General features: G+C 46.5%; 1 protein-coding gene across 2 annotated transcripts in view; it reads left to right on the top strand.

Annotated features, from left to right (window-relative positions):
* The window catches only part of LOC122817163 (microtubule-associated protein RP/EB family member 1-like), a 633,735-nt gene that overhangs the window by 463,286 nt on the left and 148,774 nt on the right, over positions 1 to 21,675 (top strand). Inside the window, exon 5 of one of the 2 annotated variants that reach the window (XM_044090369.1) lies at positions 20,935 to 21,012. The exons of the other annotated variant lie outside the window; for it this stretch is intronic. Coding sequence (XP_043946304.1) covers positions 20,935 to 21,012 — 78 coding nt within the window. The remainder of the gene's footprint in view (positions 1 to 20,934; positions 21,013 to 21,675) is intronic. 2 annotated transcript variants of the gene reach the window in all.

Here is a 21,675-nt window from a genome sequence, read left to right as displayed (position 1 = left end):
TGTAGATGTTAGTGTTCACACTGCTGCAGTCCAGGTTACCCTCCCTCCATCCCCTCTGAACTAGCTGAACTTATCTATACCTTTATCTTATACAACCTTTGTGGTGTATTTGCTTGTAACTGAGGGTATTTTTATATTTGTTTTTATTTAGCAATATGTATTGCCTACCTATTGGGGGTACCTGACATCTGGGGCAAGAAACTGAAGAAAATGGTGTCTGATGCATCCTGTATACCCCTGACGCACTGACGTCAGGGAAGAAGCGACAGCAACCGATGCCGGACCAAGACTTTGGAACTCTGGCCGACTGCGGGAACCACCTGACTGCAGGATAACCCAAGTGTGATGACTGCAGCAGTGTGAACACTAACATCTACATTTATGGTAGGTACAAAACTGTACTTTTCTACTCCTGTCTCTTGGTTCCTAAGAAAGACTGCCCTTGGAACCTGTTAGACCTCTCATTCCTAAGTGTTCACCTTCAGGTACCCACCTTCAAAATGCTGTCACTTTCCACCCCACTACCTCATACCAGCCAAGGCTTTCATGGCCACCTTGGACCTAAGAGGCCTACCTACAAAACCCATTAGGACTTCCCACACAAGATTCCTGCGTTTCTCTGGGCCTTCCTTTCATTTCCAATTTACTGCTGTGCCCTTTGGTTTGTGCATTGCCCCCCCACCCCCACCCCACCCCGAGTTCACAAAATGCCTCAACCTGGCCATTGCCTTCTGCAGAACTCGGGGGGGGGGGGGGATTCAGATTTACCCCTATCTGGATGACATCTTAATGCTGGCAGTCAAATACCCTCTCAAATCCCACTTCATGTCCCTTCTGCAGAATCTAGGGTTCACCCTCAACCTTTCAAAGTCGTCCTTGAACCCAGACCAGGACAAGATTTTTCTGGGTTGCAGAATCCAGACAGAATGAAAGCCTTTCCCCACAGGGCAAGGTACTATCCCTGACCTCCCACTTCAAGGAGATCCTGCACTCACAGTAACTGCAAGGCAATTCCTTCGACTCTTGGGCTTAATGGCAGGAACCATCACTTTGCTACCACTAACCAGAATGCATATGCGCAAGCTGTAATGGTACCTCCAAAAACATTTGGTCCCAGCAACTTAACCACTTGGCGTAAGTAATTCCCCTACTTCCCTGTCTAAAGGAAGAAATCAGCTGGTGGATCCAACAAGTCCATCTGAACCTGGGACGTCAGCCCCCCACCCACCCTCCCAAGTAATGCATACAGATGCCTCAGATTCAGGTTGGGGTGCAAAAATGGCATCTTATAGGGTTCAAGCAAACTGGCACCCTTCCTTGAAGGCCAAACACATCCGTGTCAGAAAATTGACAGCAGTCTTGGCTCTGAAAACCTTTACCCCTCTTCTACCAGGGGTGGTTCTAATATTAAGACAATACCACCGTAATGTGCTACCTCAAACAGGGAGGGACAAAGGCACATCAGCTGTGCAGGCTAACCCTGATATGGGACTTGGCCTCTCTCCCCAACTTGTCCCTGCAGACAACCTACATCCCCTCACAGGATAACAAGCCAGCCGATCTCAGCAGGACATTCTCTACACAACACTAATTGATGCTGGACAGGAGAGTCTTCCTAGATGTAGTCCACTGGTGGGGCACTCCTCAAATAGACCTGTTCGCCTCCCCCCAGAACAGGCAGCTGCAGACCTTCTGTGCAAAGACCTACTCCACTACCAGGATATGTTGAAAGCATCTATTCTCCAGGCTAGAGGGAAGTTTCTGTATGCCTTCCCCGTTCCCTCTAAAGTCCTCCTGAAAATCAGGAAGGACAAACCAAAAATCTTGAGTGACCCCCCCCTACTGGCCAAGATAGCACTGGATGTTCTTAGTGTTTCACTGTTGCAGTCATTACATTTAGGTTATCTGCTTACAGTAGCAGTCATTCGGCCTGATTAACAAAGCCTTGGGTCCTGCGTCTGTTGCTGTCCCTTCAGTGATGTCAGGGGTATAAAACATGCAGCCGACGCCATTACATCAGTCTTGCTGTGCGGTGCCCGAAGCAGTTAGCAAGTGCTGGTCAGCAGACTCCTGAAATTTTCGTTTGAGTTTTAGAACTGATGTCTTCAACTAAATTTAAGTACCCCATTGGGGAAACTTTCTCTTGCTCCTTACTGATGTCAATAAAAGCTAATTGCATTTCTTGTGGAAAGCAAGTACCTCACAAAGATTTTCATTCATACTGTATCTATCCGTCTGTATATTTTCGCTTCTAAGTATTTCAGTTCTCTGTTCAGTTATCCAGAAATGTCATCTGTTAGCTATCAGACTATCGGAATTCTGAAAGCGCAAAGATAGGCCGCCAAGGTCCAAAGCTGCCGACGGTTCTTCTAAGCCAGTCGCCAGTTCGCCGGTACTCAGTGAGGCACTTTCGCAGCCCCTGATACCTGCTACTTCTGATTCGCAGGCCTCTACTGAGACCCGTTCAGAATCCGGTATGCCGCGAGATGCTTCAACTGTGGAACCCGTGGATGTCTATCTTGGATGGGTCTGGAGCTGCTGTGCAGTCACCGGCTTCCGTGTGTTTTCAAACTGCCTAAGGCCTAAACCTTGAACCATACCCAAGAAACCGATGCCTAGGCTGCATGCACAGGCCTCTAAGCCTAAAAAACAAGAATGACTGAAGATCTTATAACTAATCAGGGGAAGCCAACCACCCCGTTCTAAGAGACCTAGGACTGAATTTGTTTAAGATTCTTCTGACCAGGAATCTGATTATTCTGATTCTTCTGATCTAGATTTACCCTTATTTACTTATGAGGATTCTGATTCAAAATTATTTCCTCTGCTTCCCCCTCCAGAGGATTTTTCCTTTGAAACCTTGCACACTTTTTAAGGGAACATTTTCTCTGGGAAAGCCAGGATTTTTCTGTTTCAAAAGAGGCTTAGGTATTTCTTCTGCCTCAGCATAGGCCTTGGCTATACGTCCTGTACTAGACATTGTTGCCTTTTCGGAATCTAGTTTGGCCCCCTGATTCTTTGCTTCCTGCTCCTAGAAAACCTGATAGATATTACAGGGTCCCGGATTCTCAAGTCCCTTTATAAAAAATCCTATTGCGGATCCAGAGACCATTTCACAGGGACCCAAGGGCATTCAGGCTTCTACTGCTAAAAATCCTATCCCCTTTAATAGGTACTCCAGGGCGCTGGATAGATGGTGTAAGATGGTTTACAAGTCTACAACCTTGGCCATTAGGGTCTTAAATTGTCAGTTTCATATGTTGAAGTAGCAACGACATGTTATTGGACTGCTTAAACAGAAAATGATTCCTGACTGCTGAAAATAAGGAATTACAGGATTTAATGCATTTTGTTGAGCAGGTTGGAAAAACATTTTGCAATGTGGTTTTGATACATTAGAGGCCTCTCCCAGGGCTGCTGTCACTGGGTCTGTACTCAGAAGGCATGCTTGGCTTAAGGAGCTATCTTTGCCTGATCGTGTTAAAGCTGAACTGTTGGATGCTCCCTTAAATCAGGACAGTCTGTTTGGCAACAAAGCCAAGGAAGTTATTAAAAAGATGGACTATGAAGCTAAATCTATGCAAATGGAGTTTTTTTATTACATGTTCCTACTCCAAGATTTAGTAGGCATTGGCCGAATTGATCCTTTCCGGCCCCTTCCATATCTTCAGTCCAAATCCAGCACAGTAGAAACCCCAGGTTTGCGTCACAAGGTACGCACAAGACTAAGCAGTGGGGGCCTCCGCATCCAAATCTGGAAGTAGTAAGACCCCCCCCCCCCCAATGGAAAATTCTTAATGACTTGCCTTTAAAACTTCCAAGCACTTTTCAACTGAATGCTCTTTTAGGCGGAAAGATTGATCTGCAGGCCAAAAACTGGAAACTCATAACCCAGGACAAATGGGTCTTAAATGTAGTGTCCCAAGTATACAGATTTCACTTTTACATGTTACCAACACCAAGCGGGTGGCCAGATCTACCCCCAAATCAGTGGGCAGAGGCCCAAAAGCAAGTACTTTCTCTCTTAAACATGGGGGGCTATTCAGTTGGTGCCAGAAGAGGAAAAGGGACAAGGTTTCTATTAGACTTTTTTCCTGGTACCCAGAAAAGATGATTCATGGCGTACTCTAAAACACCTTTTTTATTCCGAAGTTCAAGATGCTGACTCTTCACCAGTTGCTTCCTAGGCTAGGTAAGGATGCTTGGTTTGGCAACATTAGATTTAAAAGAAGCATACCTGCACATCCCTATCACGGAATCTTGCAGAAGATGCGTACGCTTCAAAGTAGGCTTCACACATCAGTTCTGTGCAGTGCCCTTTGGCTTATCTACTGCGCCCAGGGTGTTCACAGTGCCTAGCCCCAGTTATTGAACTTTGCGGACAAAGAAATATTCAAATGTACCCATACCTGGACGATTGTCTAATTCAGGCAGAAAGCCAGGACATAGTTTTGAATCATCTGGCCTTTGTACAAAGGGTGCTGACTTGTCTGGGGTACACCATAAACAAAAAGCTATCCCACCTGGTACCCTGTAAACAAATTATATTCCTGGGAGCAAGCTCGACTACAACTTCCCAGATTGCTTTCCTCATGCCACAAACCCTGCTATCTGCAAGGCAAATTCTGCAAGCCTTGGGGTTTATGGCCTCCTGCATTCTAATTCCATATGCAAGACTGCATATGAGGAAACTACAATGGTATCTAGAAAGTGTATGGTGTCGACACACTCAGTATCTAGAAGCGCAATGATTCCTGTTATACCTTGCCTACTCCTAGAGTTCCTTTGGGCAGAGGCCTGCCATCAAAACAAGGGATTACCATTTACGCTACCCCCTGCTGCCCAAACCATAACAGACTCATCAGACTATACACATGGGGGGCTCGCCTAGATGGGAAGTGCATTCAGGGCAAATGGAACTCAAGTGAAATGCACCTGCATATCAGTCAGTTAGCTGTACAGAATGTTCAGACAGCCTTCGAGGATCACATTCTTCCAAGACTACTAATGGTAAAGACTGACAACACCACTGTTATGTGCTATGTAAACAAGCAGGGGGGGGGCACACATTCTTACCCCCTCTGCAGACTGGCCATGGCATTGTGGAACACAGCCTTGGGCTACCAAGTGAATCTACAAGCTCAATTCCTGCCAGGAAAACTAAATACACTGGCAGACTAAGTAGAAACCTCATGGACCCACACAAGTGGAAACTGGAACAAAGGATTTTCAACATGTTGACAAGCAAATGGGGGAGTCCAGTTTATAGACCTGATATGTGATCCTATCTCGCCTACATTCTGACTGATGGGTTCGGAGCCGATCCCTCTGCTCCGACTCGGCACGCTTATGCTATAGAGCGAGGCCTCTAATTGGCTGAGCTATCTTTATCCCAGGATGCACCACCACTAATCCCCCAGATCTCGTTTGCCGCTTACAGAGCTTGGACGTGGTCTCAACATTGGCTGGGCTAAGTACTATATTTATAGTCTTTTTTTCCAGTCAGTATTTCACTCATTTAAACCCAAAAGCTGTTTTAACGGCTATTTTTTGTGTAAGAGTGTTTCTTGTTGTTTCATTGAGTTTTGCATATATTTTCCTGTCAGAGAAGGTTCCGTTTAAGTTAGAGGGGCCTTCCCCTGTACTAACTACTTTAGTGGTTGTGTGTGGGTCAAGTACCCGTTTGAGTTGGAGGGTCTTGACCCTCCTTGTTTCCCTTTTCTCTTTCTTATATTTCTTGTGTAAAAAAAAAAAAAAAGTTCTTTAGTTAATATTTTTTTCGGAGTTAGTGATTTTGTTCCTGTGTATACAAACTCTTAATCTACTGTTGTCTTTTTTTTGTACATTATGTCTAAAGAACATAAACCCTCCGGGTTTAAAAAGTGCACGAGGTGTGGGTTCAAAATGTCCATAACGGACTACCACTCCTCGTGCGTCTATTGTCTTGGCGCCAAACATCTGCAGGAATCGTGCAGTGTATGCCATGCGTTTTCCTCCAGAGTCCTCCAGGAGAGGAAAAACAAATTAATCCTCAAAGGATTAATTAAGCCTTCTTTTGAGGAGGCTTTGTCTTCCTCTCCTTCTCCTTCTAAAAAGAGGAAAGCGCCGGCTCCGACCAGTCCGTCGGATCCGACGGCTAAGAAGACTAAGCAGACTTCTCCATTGGCTCCACGGACTTCGGAGCCGAGGTCGGAACGGTCTGCCTCGATGCCTCCAGCCTCGACCCCTCTGGTTTCGGAGCCGAGGTCTGGGGGCATCGAGAGGCGGGTCACCCTCATCGGCTCCACTGATATTGGAGCCGATAAGGGTCATCGGCTCAGACACTTCCCCCTCGGAGCCGAAGTCCTTATCGGCACAGAGGGAAATTTCTTTGAAGGTTTCCTCGGAGCCGATAATTGTTGAGTCCTTTCGGAGCCGGTCCCCGAGCCCTTCGGAGCCGATGGCGAAATCAGTTCGGGCCCGATCAGTATCCTCGATCTTCCAGGATGTCTGATTCGGACATCGACAGGGTGCTCCTTCGACTCTTCCAGTCTCCGGTGTTCCAAAAGATGGTTTCGGCTCCAGCCCATTTGGCTTTGGAGCCGATGGTCCACTCCCTTACTGTACTTCCTCCTCCAACAGCTTCGGCACCGTTGGAGCAGGTGTTGGTGAAACCAGTGGAGGTGTTAGGGTCAGGCCCGACCCTTGCTCCGACTCCGGCTCTTGGGTTGGAGTTCAGTGCACGGACTTCTTCCTTCAGCCCTGGGGGGAGGCTTCGGGATTGATACTTTCGGTCCCAAGTCTCCCTCTTGGTGCGTCGGCGGCGGGAGTACCGTCCACTGTCGTGGCCACTGAGGGGGGACCTTCCCAGGATTCTGGTGGTCCCGCCTTCAGGGCTATGAGCCAAATCTTCATTGGCTACCTCCAGTTTCCCCAGCTCCTTCCCTACATTTGGAGACTGGGTCGTTGGCAGTCCCCCTGTCCGCAGACAGCGGAGCCCCTGGGCCTCAGGTTACCCTCGCTGGGGTTTCTCCCCTTCCTGGAGGTCCTTCTGAAGCCTCTTCGGAAGAACCTCCCAGGAAGAAAACGTGCAAGAGGAAGCACGTTGACTCCCCTGACGAGTCTTTGACATCTGACACCGATCTCGATGATGCAGAGGGGTCCCCCAAGTCGTCCTCGGATGATGTCTCCTTTGCAGACATCCTGGAAGCCCTAAAACAACGAGGCGGCTGGCAGTCCAAACCTCCCTCTGCTGATGAGTGTTCCTGAAGGCCTTCGGGGCTCAGCCCTCCACCTCCTGGGTGTCTCCGCCCTTCGAGCTCTTGGATTTGATCTGTCGAAGGGTGTGGGAACACCCAGACTCTGTGGAACCAGTGCCCGCTCGTCCAAACAAATTTCTTTCGGCGCCCCCAGATAGAAAGTTCCTTACGAAAGGTGTGGCTGTGGAGGCTATGGTGGTGGCATCTGCTACCCAGCAAGATGTAGCAGAGGCTTCTACGTCCGTCCATCCTCCTAATAAGTAGTCTAGGAGCATGGATCGGTATGGCAAGCGCACCCTTAGTTCAGCGGCCTTTACCCTGAGGTCTTTGAACTACCTGACGCACTTTACGAGATTCCAGAGGGATCTGATTAAGGAGCTATCCGATACCCTCTTAGGTAGCCTGCCTGAGGAGCTGGCCCAGACGGTTGGATCTCAGCTGGCTACAATGTCGTCCATTTCGAACTCGTCCATGAGGCTCATTTCGTATGCGGCCGAAGGGGCGAGTAGAGCGGCGGGTACAGGCATGTCTCTACGGAGACCAGCCTGGCTCCGCCTGTGTCATTTCGCGGAGGCCTTCAAGTCTTCATTCGCCGACGCCCCCTTTGATGGGTCCTCCCTGTTTGGGCCCAAAGTGAAAGACACACTTACCCGCTGTGAACAGGAGGGTAAGACTCTGACTGCCGTAGGGGCACGTTTTTCCACTCCCTTTCGGCCTTATCCCAAGGCTAAAAGAGGAGGGAAGATGTGGTTCCGTAGATTGCAGAAGTCTTACCCCTCTCAGCAGGAAGGTTCCCCCTCCAGAGGCAGAGGAGGGGGAAATTTATCAGGAAGACGCCGTCCCAGAGGCGGCAGGGGCCCCCGCAACACTGGAGACCGCGAGTCCTTTCGTGGCTCTTCAGCTTTTCATAGTCCCTGAGGGATTGCCCGGCTGTGCTGCTCCGGAGCCAGTCGGGGTCGTTCAAGCACCTGAAGGCCTGGGAAGGGATCACTCAGGACCGATGGGTGCTTCGAATTATCGCCGGAGGTTATTCCATCCCATTCTGTTGTCCCCCCCCCCCCCTCAGTCCAAAAGAATCCTGGACCCGCCACCCAGTCAACGGGATACCACAGCCTTAGAAATTTCAAAGCTGCTGCAAAGGAGCCATCCAACGGTCCCCAGACCAGATTGGATTAGGGACTTACTCGAGATTCTTTTGGTGCCAAAAGACCGGGGACTTGAGGCCCATTTTGGACCTAAGCAACCTAAACCGTTCAGTCAAGAAGTCCAAGTTCCGAATGGTCACTTTACAAACCATTCTCCCATTGTTGGAGAAAGGTGTTTGGATGTGCTCCATAGACCTCAAGGACGCGTATTACCATATCAAAATACATCAAACGTCCAGGAGACACTTGCGCTTCAGCCTAGGAGGCAGTCATTTTCAGTTCCGTGCGCTGCCCTTTGGTCTCACCACAGCCCCTAGGGTGTTCACCAAATGCTTGGCAGTAGTGACTGCTCACTTGAGTCTACGATTCCAGGTGTTTCCGTACCTAGACGACTGGCTTCTAACTGCCACCTCCAAGCATCTACTTCTACAGAGCCTGCAAGCCACAACATCACTGGGCAATTACCTCTGAATCACCTTCAATTGGCCAAAGTCTGTTACGGCCATCTCAAAGAATAAGATTCATAGGGGCAGATGGATTCAAACCAGATGCGGGTCTATCTACCTGCAGACAGAATTCAGACCATACAAAATCGGGCTCGAGCCTTACTCCCCAGGTCCAAAGCCCCAGCCAGAATGGTCCTGCAGCTATTGGGATCGATGTCTGCCACAGTTCTGCTAGTTCCCTTGGCAAGGTTACACATGAGAATCCTCCAGTGGCATCTTTCAACTCAGTGGTCCTTTCAGGAACTCCCTCTCAATCATCTAATATGGATCACAGAATCTTGCAGACGGGACCTTCACTGGTGGCTAGTGTCCTCCAATTTGGATCAGGGACGACCCTTTGTTCTTCCTCCTCTGGCAGCCACTTTGACCACAGACGCCTCCCAGATGGGGTGGGGGGCATTCCCTGGGCAGGTCAGTCCAGGGCAAATGGCATCCAGAAGAGACCCCTCTCCACATCAACATCCTAGAAATGAGGGCAGTACTCCTGTCCCTTCAAGCCCTTCACTATTACCTCCCTCAGGGCGTAATTGCTGTTAACTCAGACATGTCAGTTGTCTGGTACCTTAACAAACAGGGAGGGACCAGATCCTATCCTCTTTGCAGAGAAGCAATGAGAGTCTGGGAATGGGCAGTCTCGACCAAACGCTTCCTAGTGGCTACTCACATACCTGGCAAATCCAATGTCATAGCAGACAGGTTGAGCAGAACCATCCTCTCTCCTCACGAATGGTCTCTGGATATGACTATTACAAGACAGATTTTCAGCGAATGGGGAGTTCGTGCTGCGACCTCTTCGCGACTCCTCTGAATGCGAAGTGCAAAGAATTTTTCTCCCTAACTCCGGCCCCGGGGAAGAGCCCTATGGACGCGTTAGTCCATCCTTGGCCCACCGGCCTGCTTTATGCCTTCCCTTCAGTTCCTCTCCTACCCAGGGTAATTCAGAAGGCATCTCTCTTAGGGAGCAAGATCTTAATTGCTCCTTACTGGCCTCGTCAAGTCTGGTTTCCCTATCTTCGGAAACATGCTCTGGAAGGTCCATGGTTCCTGGACCAGGTCCCAGACCTACTGATTCATCAGTCGGGACTACTACACCAGTCCCTACACACATTAAAATTGACGGCCTGGCTCCTCCTCTTCCGACCATAGTCAGGAGACATGCACTGGACCCAGATGTGGTGCACATATTGTCTTCAGCCCACAAGTCTGCTACGAAGAAACTGTATTCTAGCAAATGGAAAAGGTTTGCTATCTGGGCTCAACTCCGGGGCCTGGACCCCATTTCTACTCCCGTGGCAGAAGTACTCAAGTTCCTGACCTCTTTTCAACCAAGGCTCTTCTGTTTCTACCATCAAAGTACAATTGGCAGCGATTTCTAATTTTCATGAATCCATAGACCCACCCTTAATGAGCAACAGGTTGTGTAAGACCTTCTTGAAAGGTGCTGCTCTAAGACCTCCGATTTCTCATCCTGCACCTCCATGGGATCTCTATAGTATTGCGTGCCTTGACTTTCCCCTTTGAACCGGCAGCTACCTGTGATCTAAAGTTTTTATCATGGAAGACAGCCTTTCTAGTGGCAATTACTTCAGCCAGAAGGGTTTCAGAACTTCAAGCTTTGTCAGTGAAACCCCCGTACTTGGTTTTTCATACAGACAGGGTATCCCTCAGACCAAATCCTTCTTTTGTTCCTAAAGTATGTTCTACTTTATGCTTGCAACAGTCGATGTTCTTCATCTCACATTGCTGCAGTCCTTACACTTGGGTAGTCCGCTGTCCTCTGTCGGCCCGAATATCAAAGTATAAGGCTGACGTCGGTCAAGGCGCATTTGACTGACATCAGGACGTCAGGGTACAAATGCGCATGACCGACGTCATATCCTCAGTCTTTTTTGCCGCATGGTCCGATGCAGAAGCAGTATTGCAAGTGCCGGTTGGCGTTCTGAAATTTTTCGATGCCGGAGTTTCAGACAGAGTCAAAGTTGGCTAAGTACCCCGTTGGGGAATATTTTAGTTTTTTCTTGCCTCAGTGGTTTACCGGATGTCAGAAAAAGTGAATAATTGTATTTCTTGTGGGAAACAGATACCGCATAGAGACTATCATACTTTGTGTATTCCTTGTTTAGGGCCTGAGCACAATGTTGTTGGGTGTCGCTCTTGTGCTAGATTTAATAAGCGCACTATAAAGAGGAGATTAGATTGTGCCAGGTTAGTCTTTGGGAAGCGGTGCAATTATAAAATGCCGTCTGATGCTCCGCCCGCTTCGAAGAAGCGCAAGGACAAAGCAGTGAAGCCTAGGCTAGAAGAACCGTCCGTACCGGACGCCGGTTCTTTAGAGGTGTCGGTGGAGCCGGTGGTTCCACCGGAGGTTTCTTTGGGTTCCCAGGGAGAGACCTTGTTATTGCAGGATGTGGCCTCTCTGGAGGCAGGTCAGGGTGAAGGGGCTTCTCAGGTTACTATACTCCCCTCCCTGCCTAGGGTGGTTAGGCCCTCTCCTTCTGTTTCCAAGGCTTCTCCTAGAGGCAGGCCAGGTTTAGCTTCAGTTGGTGTCACCCCTAGTTCTTCTGGAACTGTGCCCAAGAAGCATATGCTTAAAATGGCAGAAGATTTGATTACTCTGATTAGGGGTTCTTTGCCCCCTCCTGATAAGAGACCTAGGGTGGAGCCTGAGCTAGGGAGTTTTGAGCAGGCTTCGGATGTTTCAGAGTCTTCGGCTGAAGACTTGCAGGAGTACTCTCCTTATTCTGATTCTGAGGTGGATGATTCTACTCCTTCTGCTCCTCCTGGGGATTTTTCTTTTTCAGAAACTCTTCATTCCATGAGGGAGCATTTTAAGTGGGAAGGTCAGGACTTCTCGGATTCCAGGAAAAGGCTTAGGGAATTTTTGTTTACCCCAGCATAGGCCTTTGGCTATACCTCCTGTTTTGGATGTAGTGGAAGATGTTTTTACAGAGGCTTCTCTTAATCCTGATTCTTTGCCTCCTGCTCCTGTTAAACCGGATAGGTATTACAGGGTGCCTGAAGTTCATAAGTATCTTTTTAAGAGTCCTAGGGCAGACCCAGAAACTGTTAGCCAGGGGCCTAAAGGTGTTAAGGCTTCTGTTAAGAATCCGGTTCCTGCAGATAAAGAAGCCAGGGCCTTTGATAGATGGGGAAAGAAAGTTTATACTTCTTCCACTCTAGCTATGAGGGCTTTGAATTGCCAGTTTCACATGTTAAAATACCAAAACTATCTCCTTTCACAGTTGAAGTCTAAGATTGATGCTCTGGCGGAAGGTATTGATTGTAAAGAGTTACAAGATTTAGTACATGTTTCTGAACAGGTGGGTAAGCATTCTTTGCAATGTGGTTTTGATGCTGTACAGGCCTCGTCTAGGGTGGCTGCCACTGGGTCAGTTCTTCGCAGGCACGCCTGGCTGAGGGATCAAAATTTATCTGACCATGTTAAAACTAGGATTTTAGATGCTCCTTTACAATCTGATGTGTTTGGTTCTCCTGTTGAGGCAGTGTTGAAGAAAATGGAAGACTAGGCTAAGTCTATGCAGACTGTTAAAGATTTTTTGCAGGTTCAGCCTCCAAAGTTTAGTAGAAATTGGCCTGCTAAAGGGTGGACGTATCCTTCTTATGATTCCCAGTCTAGGGGTAGATCTAGACGTGGTAGGGGCAGAGCTCAGGGCTCTTTCAGGCCTAGAACAGGGAGTTCTCCTGCACAGCCTTCAGGTGAGGGCAGGGGTCAGTCCTTTCGTAAACAGACCCAATGACCTACCTTTTCAGCTGCCAGAGCCTTCTCGTCTGGCAGCACCTTTGGGAGGAAGGTTGGCACTTTTCAAAGAAAATTGGAGTTTAATTACCCAAGACAGATGGGTATTGGATATCATACACCAAGGTTACGGGTTTTATTTCCATACCTTGCCTCCTTTCAGAGGCATGCCAGACGTTCCTCCTCAACAAAGAATAGAGGCTCACAAGCAAATTTCTCTGTTACTTCAACTAGGGGCCATACAGCCGGTCCCTATGCCAGAAGTGGGCCTAGGATTTTATTCTCGCCTGTTCCTAGTACCAAAGAAGGGGAACACGTGGAGACCAATTTTGGATTTATCTATCCTCAACACTTATCTGGACATTCCCAAGTTCAAAATGTTGACGTTACAACAGCTTTTACCTCTGCTGGGCAAAGATCACTGAATGGTAACTTTGGATCTCAAGGAGGCTTACCTTCATGTTCCTATCAGACTAAGTTGCAGGAAGTATCTGCGTTTTCGAGCTGGGACTTCTCACTATCAGTTCTGTGCATTGCCCTTTGGCTTATCTACTGTGCCCAGAGTGTTCACGAAAGTTCTGGCTCCAGTGATAGCTTTCTTCAGGCTAAAAGGAATACAGATCTATCCTTATTTGGACGACTGCCTGATTCTGGCTCAAGGAAGGGAAGAGCTTCATCATTTGGAATATGTGATAGCAGTGCTAAGATGCCTGGGGTATTCTGTGAACGAAATAAAGTCCAGTCTAGTACCCTCTCAGGACATGTGCTTTCTGGGTGTAAGACTGAATACAGCATCCCAGATGGCCTTTTTAACCCCGGACAAACAAAAGTCTTTCCCTTTACTTCCATCAACTATCTCATCAGTCCGGGCTTACTGCAAGGACAGTCCTTCAAGCCTTAGGGTTAATGGCATCTTGTATTCTGGTGCTTCCCAATGCCAAACTGCATATGAGGAAGCTGCAATGGTATCTCAAAAATGTATGGACACAGCACTGCCAGGATCTGGACACTGTCATTCAAATAATACCTTGCATTCAAAAGGAATTTTTGTGGTGGGCTCAGGAATGTCACCTAAACAAGGGACTCTCTGTGACCCGGCCAGAGGCGAGTCAGATTTTAACGACAGATGCCTCAGACAAAGCTTGGGGAGCTCATCTGAATGGAAAGTGGATACAAGACAAGTGGCCTGCCAGACTACAACATCTACATATCAACCTGAAGGAGATGTTAGCAGTCCAGTTTGCATTAATAGCTTTCAAGGATTTACTTCTTCCAGGGCAGGTGTTGATTCTAACAGACAACACAACTGTCATGTGGTACATCAACAAGCAAGGGGGAATACATTCTTATCCTCTATGCAGGCAAGCAATGATTTTGTGGGAGACTGCTCTCAGTTTACAGCTCAATCTTCAGGCAAGGTTTCTGCCAGGAGCACAGAAATCCTTAGCAGATGTGTTGAGCAGACGAATTATGGATCCCCACGAGTGGAAATTGGATCCTCATGTATTTCAGAAATTGACTGTCATGGGGAACTCCAGACATAGATCTGTTCGCTTCTCCACTAAACCATCAGCTGCCAAAGTTTTGCACAAAAAGGTTTCATCCCACAGCTTGGAAAGTGGATGTTCTTTCTTTCAATTGGAGCAATCTTCATGTGTATGCCTTTCCACCTCTGCCTCTCCTCCCAAAGGTACTTCTAAAGGTCAGACAGGACAAGCCAAGGATGATTTTAATAGCTCCAGATTGGCCTCGACAGCACTGGTACCCACTACTGAGAAGTCTGGTACGGAAGCCTCCATGGCCTTTGCCTTCCATTCCACACCTGTTGTCACAGGAGGACAGCCATTTGCTCAATGTCAAACTTCACTCTCTTCACCTAACAGCCTGGCATATTCTGTTTTGAACCATAGAGGGTCTCAACTTCCACAACAAGTTTTGAATGTGATTTTGGAAGCTAGAAGGCCTAGTACAAGGAAAGTGTACGCAGATAAATGGAAGAGATTTTTATTTTGGAGTGCAGCAAAGGATTTTGATGTTTCTGAGCCTAATTTAAGTGTGGCTCTTCAATATCTTACTGAGTTACTGGACAAAGGTTTGTCCTTCTCTTCTATTAAGGTTCATGCTGCGGCAATTTCAGCTCACTATGAATGTGACCCTCCATTGTTTTCTCATCCTTTGTTCAAGCAATTTCTTAGAGGGGCAAAGAATATAAGACCCCTACGTAGAGCTCCTACTCCTGCTTGGTATCTCAATTTTGTGTTGGAGAAACTCACTCTACAACCTTTTGAGCCTGCAGCTACTTCTGAGTTGAAATATTTATCATGGAAGACTGCCTTTTTGTTGGCCATTACCTCTGCAAGAAGGGTTTCTGAATTACAGGCCCTTATGGCGGTTGAGCCTTTCTTGATTTTCCATAAGGATAGGGTATCTTTGCGTACTAATCCTTCCTTTATGCCTAAGGTGGTTTCTAGTGTGGCTTTAAACCAAACTATTCATTTGCCTACTTTTTATGCAAATCCCCAAAATAAAGGGGAAAAGATTTTGCACACTTTAGATGTACACAGGCAGTTGCGATATTATTTGGACAGAACTAAAGGGTTCAGGCAGTCTCAGCAGTTGTTTGTTTCTTTTGCTTTGAGTTCTCAGGGCAAGCCTGTGCCAAAACAAACTATTTCTAAGTGGATTGGGTTTTGCATTGCTTTCTGTTATTCCCATCATGGCAAGGAGATTCCAGCTGGGATTAGGCCTCATTCCACTAGGGCTACTGCCACTTCGACAGCCTTTTTGAGGGGAGTGGCAACCAAGGATATTTTGGAGGCAGCTACATGGAGTTCAGTGCATACTTTCTCTAGGCATTATCACCTGCCACTTTACTCTAAATCCAGGGCTGGTTTTGCCACTGCTGTTTTGCAGGGCATTTTGGCAGCTCCTGCTTCCTTGTAGTTTGGCCATCCTCCCTTACCTCTGCTTTGGGATTCTACCCAAGTGTAAGGACTGCAGCAATGTGAGATGAAGAACATAGTACAGTTTTGTACCTACCATAAATGTAGATGTTCAAGATCCACATTGCTGCAGTCCAATTTACCTCCCTCCTTCCCTCTGTAGTTAGAGGTGGTTGTGTGGGTTGGGTTGTAAATATTGTGTATATTGTATATATTGTACATATAATTAGTGCAAGGGTGGTTGGTTGGTTGTTTGCTGTCTTTTGGTTTTGACCTTTATTTTTAGGGTCTTCTGACATCTGGGGCAAGAAAAGACTGAGGATATGACGTCGGTCATGCGCATTTGTACCCTGACGTCCTGATGTCAGTCAAATGCGCCTTGACCGACGTCAGCCTTATACTTTGATATTCGGGCCGACCGAGGACAGCGGACTACCCAAGTGTAAGGACTGCAGCAATGTGGATCTTCGAACATCTACATTTATGGTAGGTACAAAACTGTACTTTAGAGCTCCCAGTTTTTTTCTCAAAATACTCCAATAAAGCGGAGTTTATTTTCCACACACTAGATGTCCACAGGCAGTTACGTTTTTATTTGGATAGGACCAAACAATCAAGGAAGACAGATCAGTTGTTTGTGTCCTTTGCAGAAAACAAATTGGGCAACGTGGTCACAAAGGTCACTATTGCCAAATGGATCAGGGACTGTATTACTCAAGCTTATATTTATTCTAACAGAGCTTTCCACCTCTATCAAGGCTCATTCTACAAGGGCTATGGCTACTTCGGTAGCATTTCATTCTAAGCTTGCTATTGGTGACATTTGTGCTGTGGCTACATGGTCTTCCCCGCACACCTTCATTTCTCACTACAAATTAGATGTGGCATCTAGAGGACGAGCTTCATTTGGTTCCACAGTGCTCAGTGTTTTCCAATGAGCCACCCGGGATTTAGGTGCTAGGGACCGCTGTCCCATCAGTCAGAATGTAGGCGAGATAGGATCACAACATCTTTTAGTTATGTACTCACCATAACTTCAGATGTTTGGGATCCATCTCGCTTACATTCCTAATAACCCACCCTCCTTTCCCCTTCCTTGGAGATCAGAGGATATCAGAAGGTCCGAATCCTGTTTCATCTTGAAACATCTAACAATGTTTTATAAACAAGCTGTGCATGAATGCGGACAAACAAGACCTGAGGGATTAGTGGTGGTGCATCCTGGGATAAAGATAGCTCAGCCAATTAGAGGCCTCTCTCTATAGCATAAGCGTGCCGAGTCGGAGCAGAGGGATCGGCTCCGAACCCATCAGTCAGAATGTAGGCGAGATGGATCCCAAACATCTGAAGTTATGGTGAGTACATAACTAAAAGTTTGCCTCCCCCAGAACTATCAATTGGATATATTTTGCACAAGGATTCCCCACAAGCAAGCTTGGAAAGTGGATGTTCTGTCCTTCAGCTAGATAAACTTATCAGTTTGCCTTTCCTCCTCTGTCTGTGCTCTCCAAAGTGCTACTAAAGATCAAACAGGACAAGCTAAGGACTGTTTTGATTGCACCAGACTGGCTACGCTAGCACTGGTACCCCATCTTGCGCAGTGTTACAGTTGGCCCCATGGTACCTGCCTCACTCCTTCTCTGTTGTCTCAGCAGGAGAACCAGAATCTGCGCACACTGCTTCAAATACTGAACCTAGCAGCCTGGCTAATTACCTAATCTCTCCTTTACCATCCGTCAGTAAACCAGTGATGGACATTTTAGAGGCAAGGAGTCCTAGTACTAGGAAATCTTATGCTGTGAAATGGAAAAGATTCTGTGCCTGGAACCAATATCGAGGGATGAGCACAGCAGCGCCCAATTTACCTCTGATTTTACAATACTTGGATGCTTCGCAAGGGCTTGTCCTTTTCATCCATCAAAATTCACTCCTCTGCCATTTCAGCTCATAACACAGAACCTCTCCTCTTACCCACTGCACAAGCACTTCCTCAGAGGGGCCAAAAATTTAAGGCAACCAAAGAGCAACTCCAGCCTGGGACCTTAACTTCGGAAACTCACTCTTCCTCCTTTCGAGTCAGCTGCTACTGCAGATTTAAAAATTTCTTTCTTGGAAAACAGCATTCCTTTTAGCAATCACTTCAGCAAGAAGGGTATCTGAATTACAGGCCCTTATGGCAGTGGAGCCTTTCATTATCTTTCATGCGGACAGGGTGTCCCTCAGAACCAATCTCCCCATGCCCAAGGTGGTAGCCAGTGTGGCTCTTCATCAGTCCATTCATTTGCCAACCTTCTTTCCTAAACCGCAGAACAAAGGGGAATGGATTCTGCACTCTTTGGATGTGCACAGACCTCTTGGATTCTACTTGGGCAGGACTAAACCTCAAAGGAAATCTGAACTGCTGGTGGCATTTGCTGTAGGGAAAAGGGAAGGTTATTACAAAGCAAACCATTTCTAAATGAATAGGCCATTGCATTAATTTCTGCTATAAGCATCATGGAAAACCTATCCCTCAGGGCATCAGACCCCACTCTACCAAGGCTGCATCTACCTCTACAGCCTTTCTTAGAGGCGTCCCTACCAGGGACATCCTAGAAGCTGCCACTTGGAGTTCTGTACATACTTTCACCAAGCATTATCATTTACCAATTTTCTAGAAGTCCACAGCTGACTTTGCCACTGCAGTCTTGCAGGGCCTTTTAGCTGGTCCTAATGCCATTTAAATTCCTCCTCCCAACCTTAACTTTGGGAATCTACCCAAATGTAATGACTGCAACAGTAAAACATGAAGCACATAGTACAGTTGTGTACACTCTACATAAATGTAGATGTTCGTGTATTCTCTGTTGCAGTCCTGGTTACCCTCCCTCCAGCCCCCTAATCTTTTTGGCTATACCTTTACTTTCCTTTATTATACTTAAAAGCTTCTTGGTGTATTTGCTTTTTTGTTGGAGGTATATCCTTGTATATTTATACATTTAATTGTTTCCCATTAGTTGGGCACCTGACATCTAGGGCAAGAAAAACTGGTGTAATGGCGTCTGCTGCATATTTTATACCCCTGACAACCTGATGTCACAGAAGGGACAGCAGCCGACACAGGATCAAAGACTTAATCAGGCTGACTGAAGGCTACTGCAAGCAGATAACCCAAATGTAATGACTGCAACAGTGAATACAGTCTAACATCTACATTCATGGTAAGTGTACACTGCTCTACTTTCCCCTACTTCACAATCTAGTCAAGGGGAATCACTACAAGTTACCCTACAAGTGGACCTAACACAAAAGAACTCTCCACCCACAATTGCAGATCACCCTGACACTGTGGGTGATTAACTTTTGATCCCTTTCAGACACCACTACTCTGAGGATGTGCTTACCCTCCTGAGGGAGGCCAGGAAACCAAGAAAATAATGCGTAACTACATGGGAAAGATTTACTAAGTGGTGTCTAGACAAGGGAAGGGACCCTTGCATTGCTGACCCCCCCTGTTCTTGTGTCAGTTAAGTGGGTGGACTTTCCTATTCACTGAAAATGCACCTTTCTGCAATGTCAGCCTGCTTGCCTCTTGATTCCCCTTTACTAGTCAGGCTCTATGTGAAACTCTTAAGGTGTGTTGCACATTAGACCTTAAAGACCATCCCCGCCCTGGGTCCTTAACTACATCTGGAAAAGCTTACCCAACACCATTTTGAACCTGCTGGGACAGCTTTCCTACAGATAAGTACATGGAAAACAGTCCAAGTGGCTATCATCAGCCAGAAGGGTTTCAGCGCTGCAAGCCTTAATGGCTTTCCCCCACACCACGTTCCACAAGGACATGGTGACCTTGAGAACTAACCCCTCCTTTATTACCAAGGTGGTCAATGATTTGTCTCCAAACCAATCTATCCAGCTTACCAATTTTCTTTCCCTCCCACAAGTGAAGGGGAGTGGATACTCCAATGCCTAGATGTACACAGGCAGCTAAGTTTACCTGGACAAAACAAACCCATTACAAAATGTTTCCTTCCATCTCAGAGCCTTGGGCAAGGCAGTCTCCAAACAAACCATCGTATGTTGGATCAGGAAAGCCATCTGTCTCTGCTATTCCCACCACAGGAAAAAAAACACAGTGCTAGTAAAGGCCCATTCCACAAGGGCAGTGACCGCCTCCATGGCTTTCCTAAAAGGTCTTGACACAGCTTCCGTTATGGAAGCAGCCACATGGTCCACTATCCATACTTTTACCAAGCATTACAAGCTAGACAGTCTCTAGAGCACGTGCAGGATTTGCCAAGGCAACCCTACAGGGCTTTGTAGAATCTTTTGCATCTGCCACCCTTTCATCCAACTAAGCTGTGGTACTGTCCCACAACTAGAATACTGCAACATAGGAATAGGACATCGAATAGTTGTGTAAAATCTTACCATAACCATAGATGTCCTTCTCTTCCATGTTGTATTCCTTTCCACCCTCCAATAACCCCCTCATCATTCTACTTTCTTCCCAGCTTCACCCTGTATCTATCTGCTACCGAAGGACCCTAGGGTCCCATATCTGACGCCACTGGCATCTTCTCCTGCTGGACCTCTACCTACTGAGCTTCAAGTTCTGAGGATTGTGCATGCAGACATCACATTTGAGGCCCCTGGTTTATGTCCTTACCTGTGACGTCCCACGCAGCTGCAACAGCCAAGCTGAAGCTTTTTGTATAGGAGCCGACTTGCGAGTCACCTGAGGGCAGGAAATCCCTCTACTAGAATACTGCAACATGGAAGAGAAGGACATCTTTGGTTATGGTAAGATTTTACACAGCTAATTTCTCATTTTTAGTCAGTAATTTGAGAATTTTATAAATGCACCTGGAGTATAGAAGTGCTGTAGTGGAAATAGTGAATCTGTCCAACCTGTAAGGTCTGGTTAATGCATGAATTCTACATTTTTTTAGTACTTGGAATTTACTGCTTTTCTTAGGGGTATATTAATTTTTTCTTCAAGCTCGAGATGCAACTTACTGGAGTGGGCATATTTTCAGTTCAAAAACATTCCGATATTTTAACTGATTTGCTTGTCTTAATCCCTTTAACTACTTTTCCCGTACGACTGTTTTCTAAGTTATTTGCGCATTTTGTCCAGTGTATACATTCTTGGCTCACCACCAATCTGTCAAAAGTTATCCTTAAGGTTTTAATTGAAGTAGTTTAAGTGCAGCTGCTTATAAATCAAATCCTTGCACATCGAATTGTGATTTTAATTTTATGTACTGCTTGTAAATGGCAGGATTGTAACATTTTAATACATTGCGGCTATGAATTACCTCAGTGTCTTCACTGCTTTTTATTTTGATATGAATGTTGCAGATGGCAGTCCAATTTCAGGTTCAGAAAACAGGACACCAAAGAAAGAAGCTGCATCGACTATAAAACTGGCGAGAATTGGTACATGCATGGGTGTACAGTTTTGGGTTTTCACTGGGAAAAGTCACTATTGGTTTCATGGGCTTTGTATTGCACCATTTGTTGCATATTTTTCACCTGTGGATGAGGAAAGTGTCTGATGTCTTCTACTCACCAGGAGCATCTTCCAAAATGGAATAGTAGTGTCAATAGTGTAAGCACAACTGGTTAAATTCTTGAAATAGTCCATTTAAGGCAAGTGTCCTGTATAGATTGCAGAGTTAGCTGACTGCACAGCTTTTTGATATTATGGACCTTCTTTGCTGGTTCCAGCACTATGCATGCCATTTTCAATTCATGGTGCTTTGGTTGTGCTGTCTCACTCAGATTTTTCTGTTGGCTTCCTCCTTTCTACAGGGAGTTTTTATAGTTGTAAGTAATCCCATATTGCTTTGTCATTTTTTTTATCGAAATTATCCAGTCTGATGTCTGATTTCCAGAAGGTTTGGATGTCCTGAAGCAGAGCTATGTTCCCTTTGCAAAGTATAACATTTAACTGAGTGCAGCATATCTAGAGGTTAGTCATTCTCACTGCAGTAGTGACTTTTAGGTGACCTTTAGGCTATATGTTTTCCTGCTCAAGATGCAACAGCTGGCAGCTTCCCAAAGCTCTGACTCCTTCCCATGCTTCCATTAGGACTGCTG

The sequence above is a fragment of the Protopterus annectens genome, chromosome 12.part0, assembly GCF_019279795.1.
Source record: "Protopterus annectens isolate FY-2018-M chromosome 12.part0, PAN1.0, whole genome shotgun sequence".
NCBI lineage: Eukaryota > Metazoa > Chordata > Ceratodontiformes > Protopteridae > Protopterus > Protopterus annectens.
The sequence above is the reverse complement of the archived record's forward strand: the minus strand, read 5'-3'. Positions and strand labels throughout refer to the sequence as shown.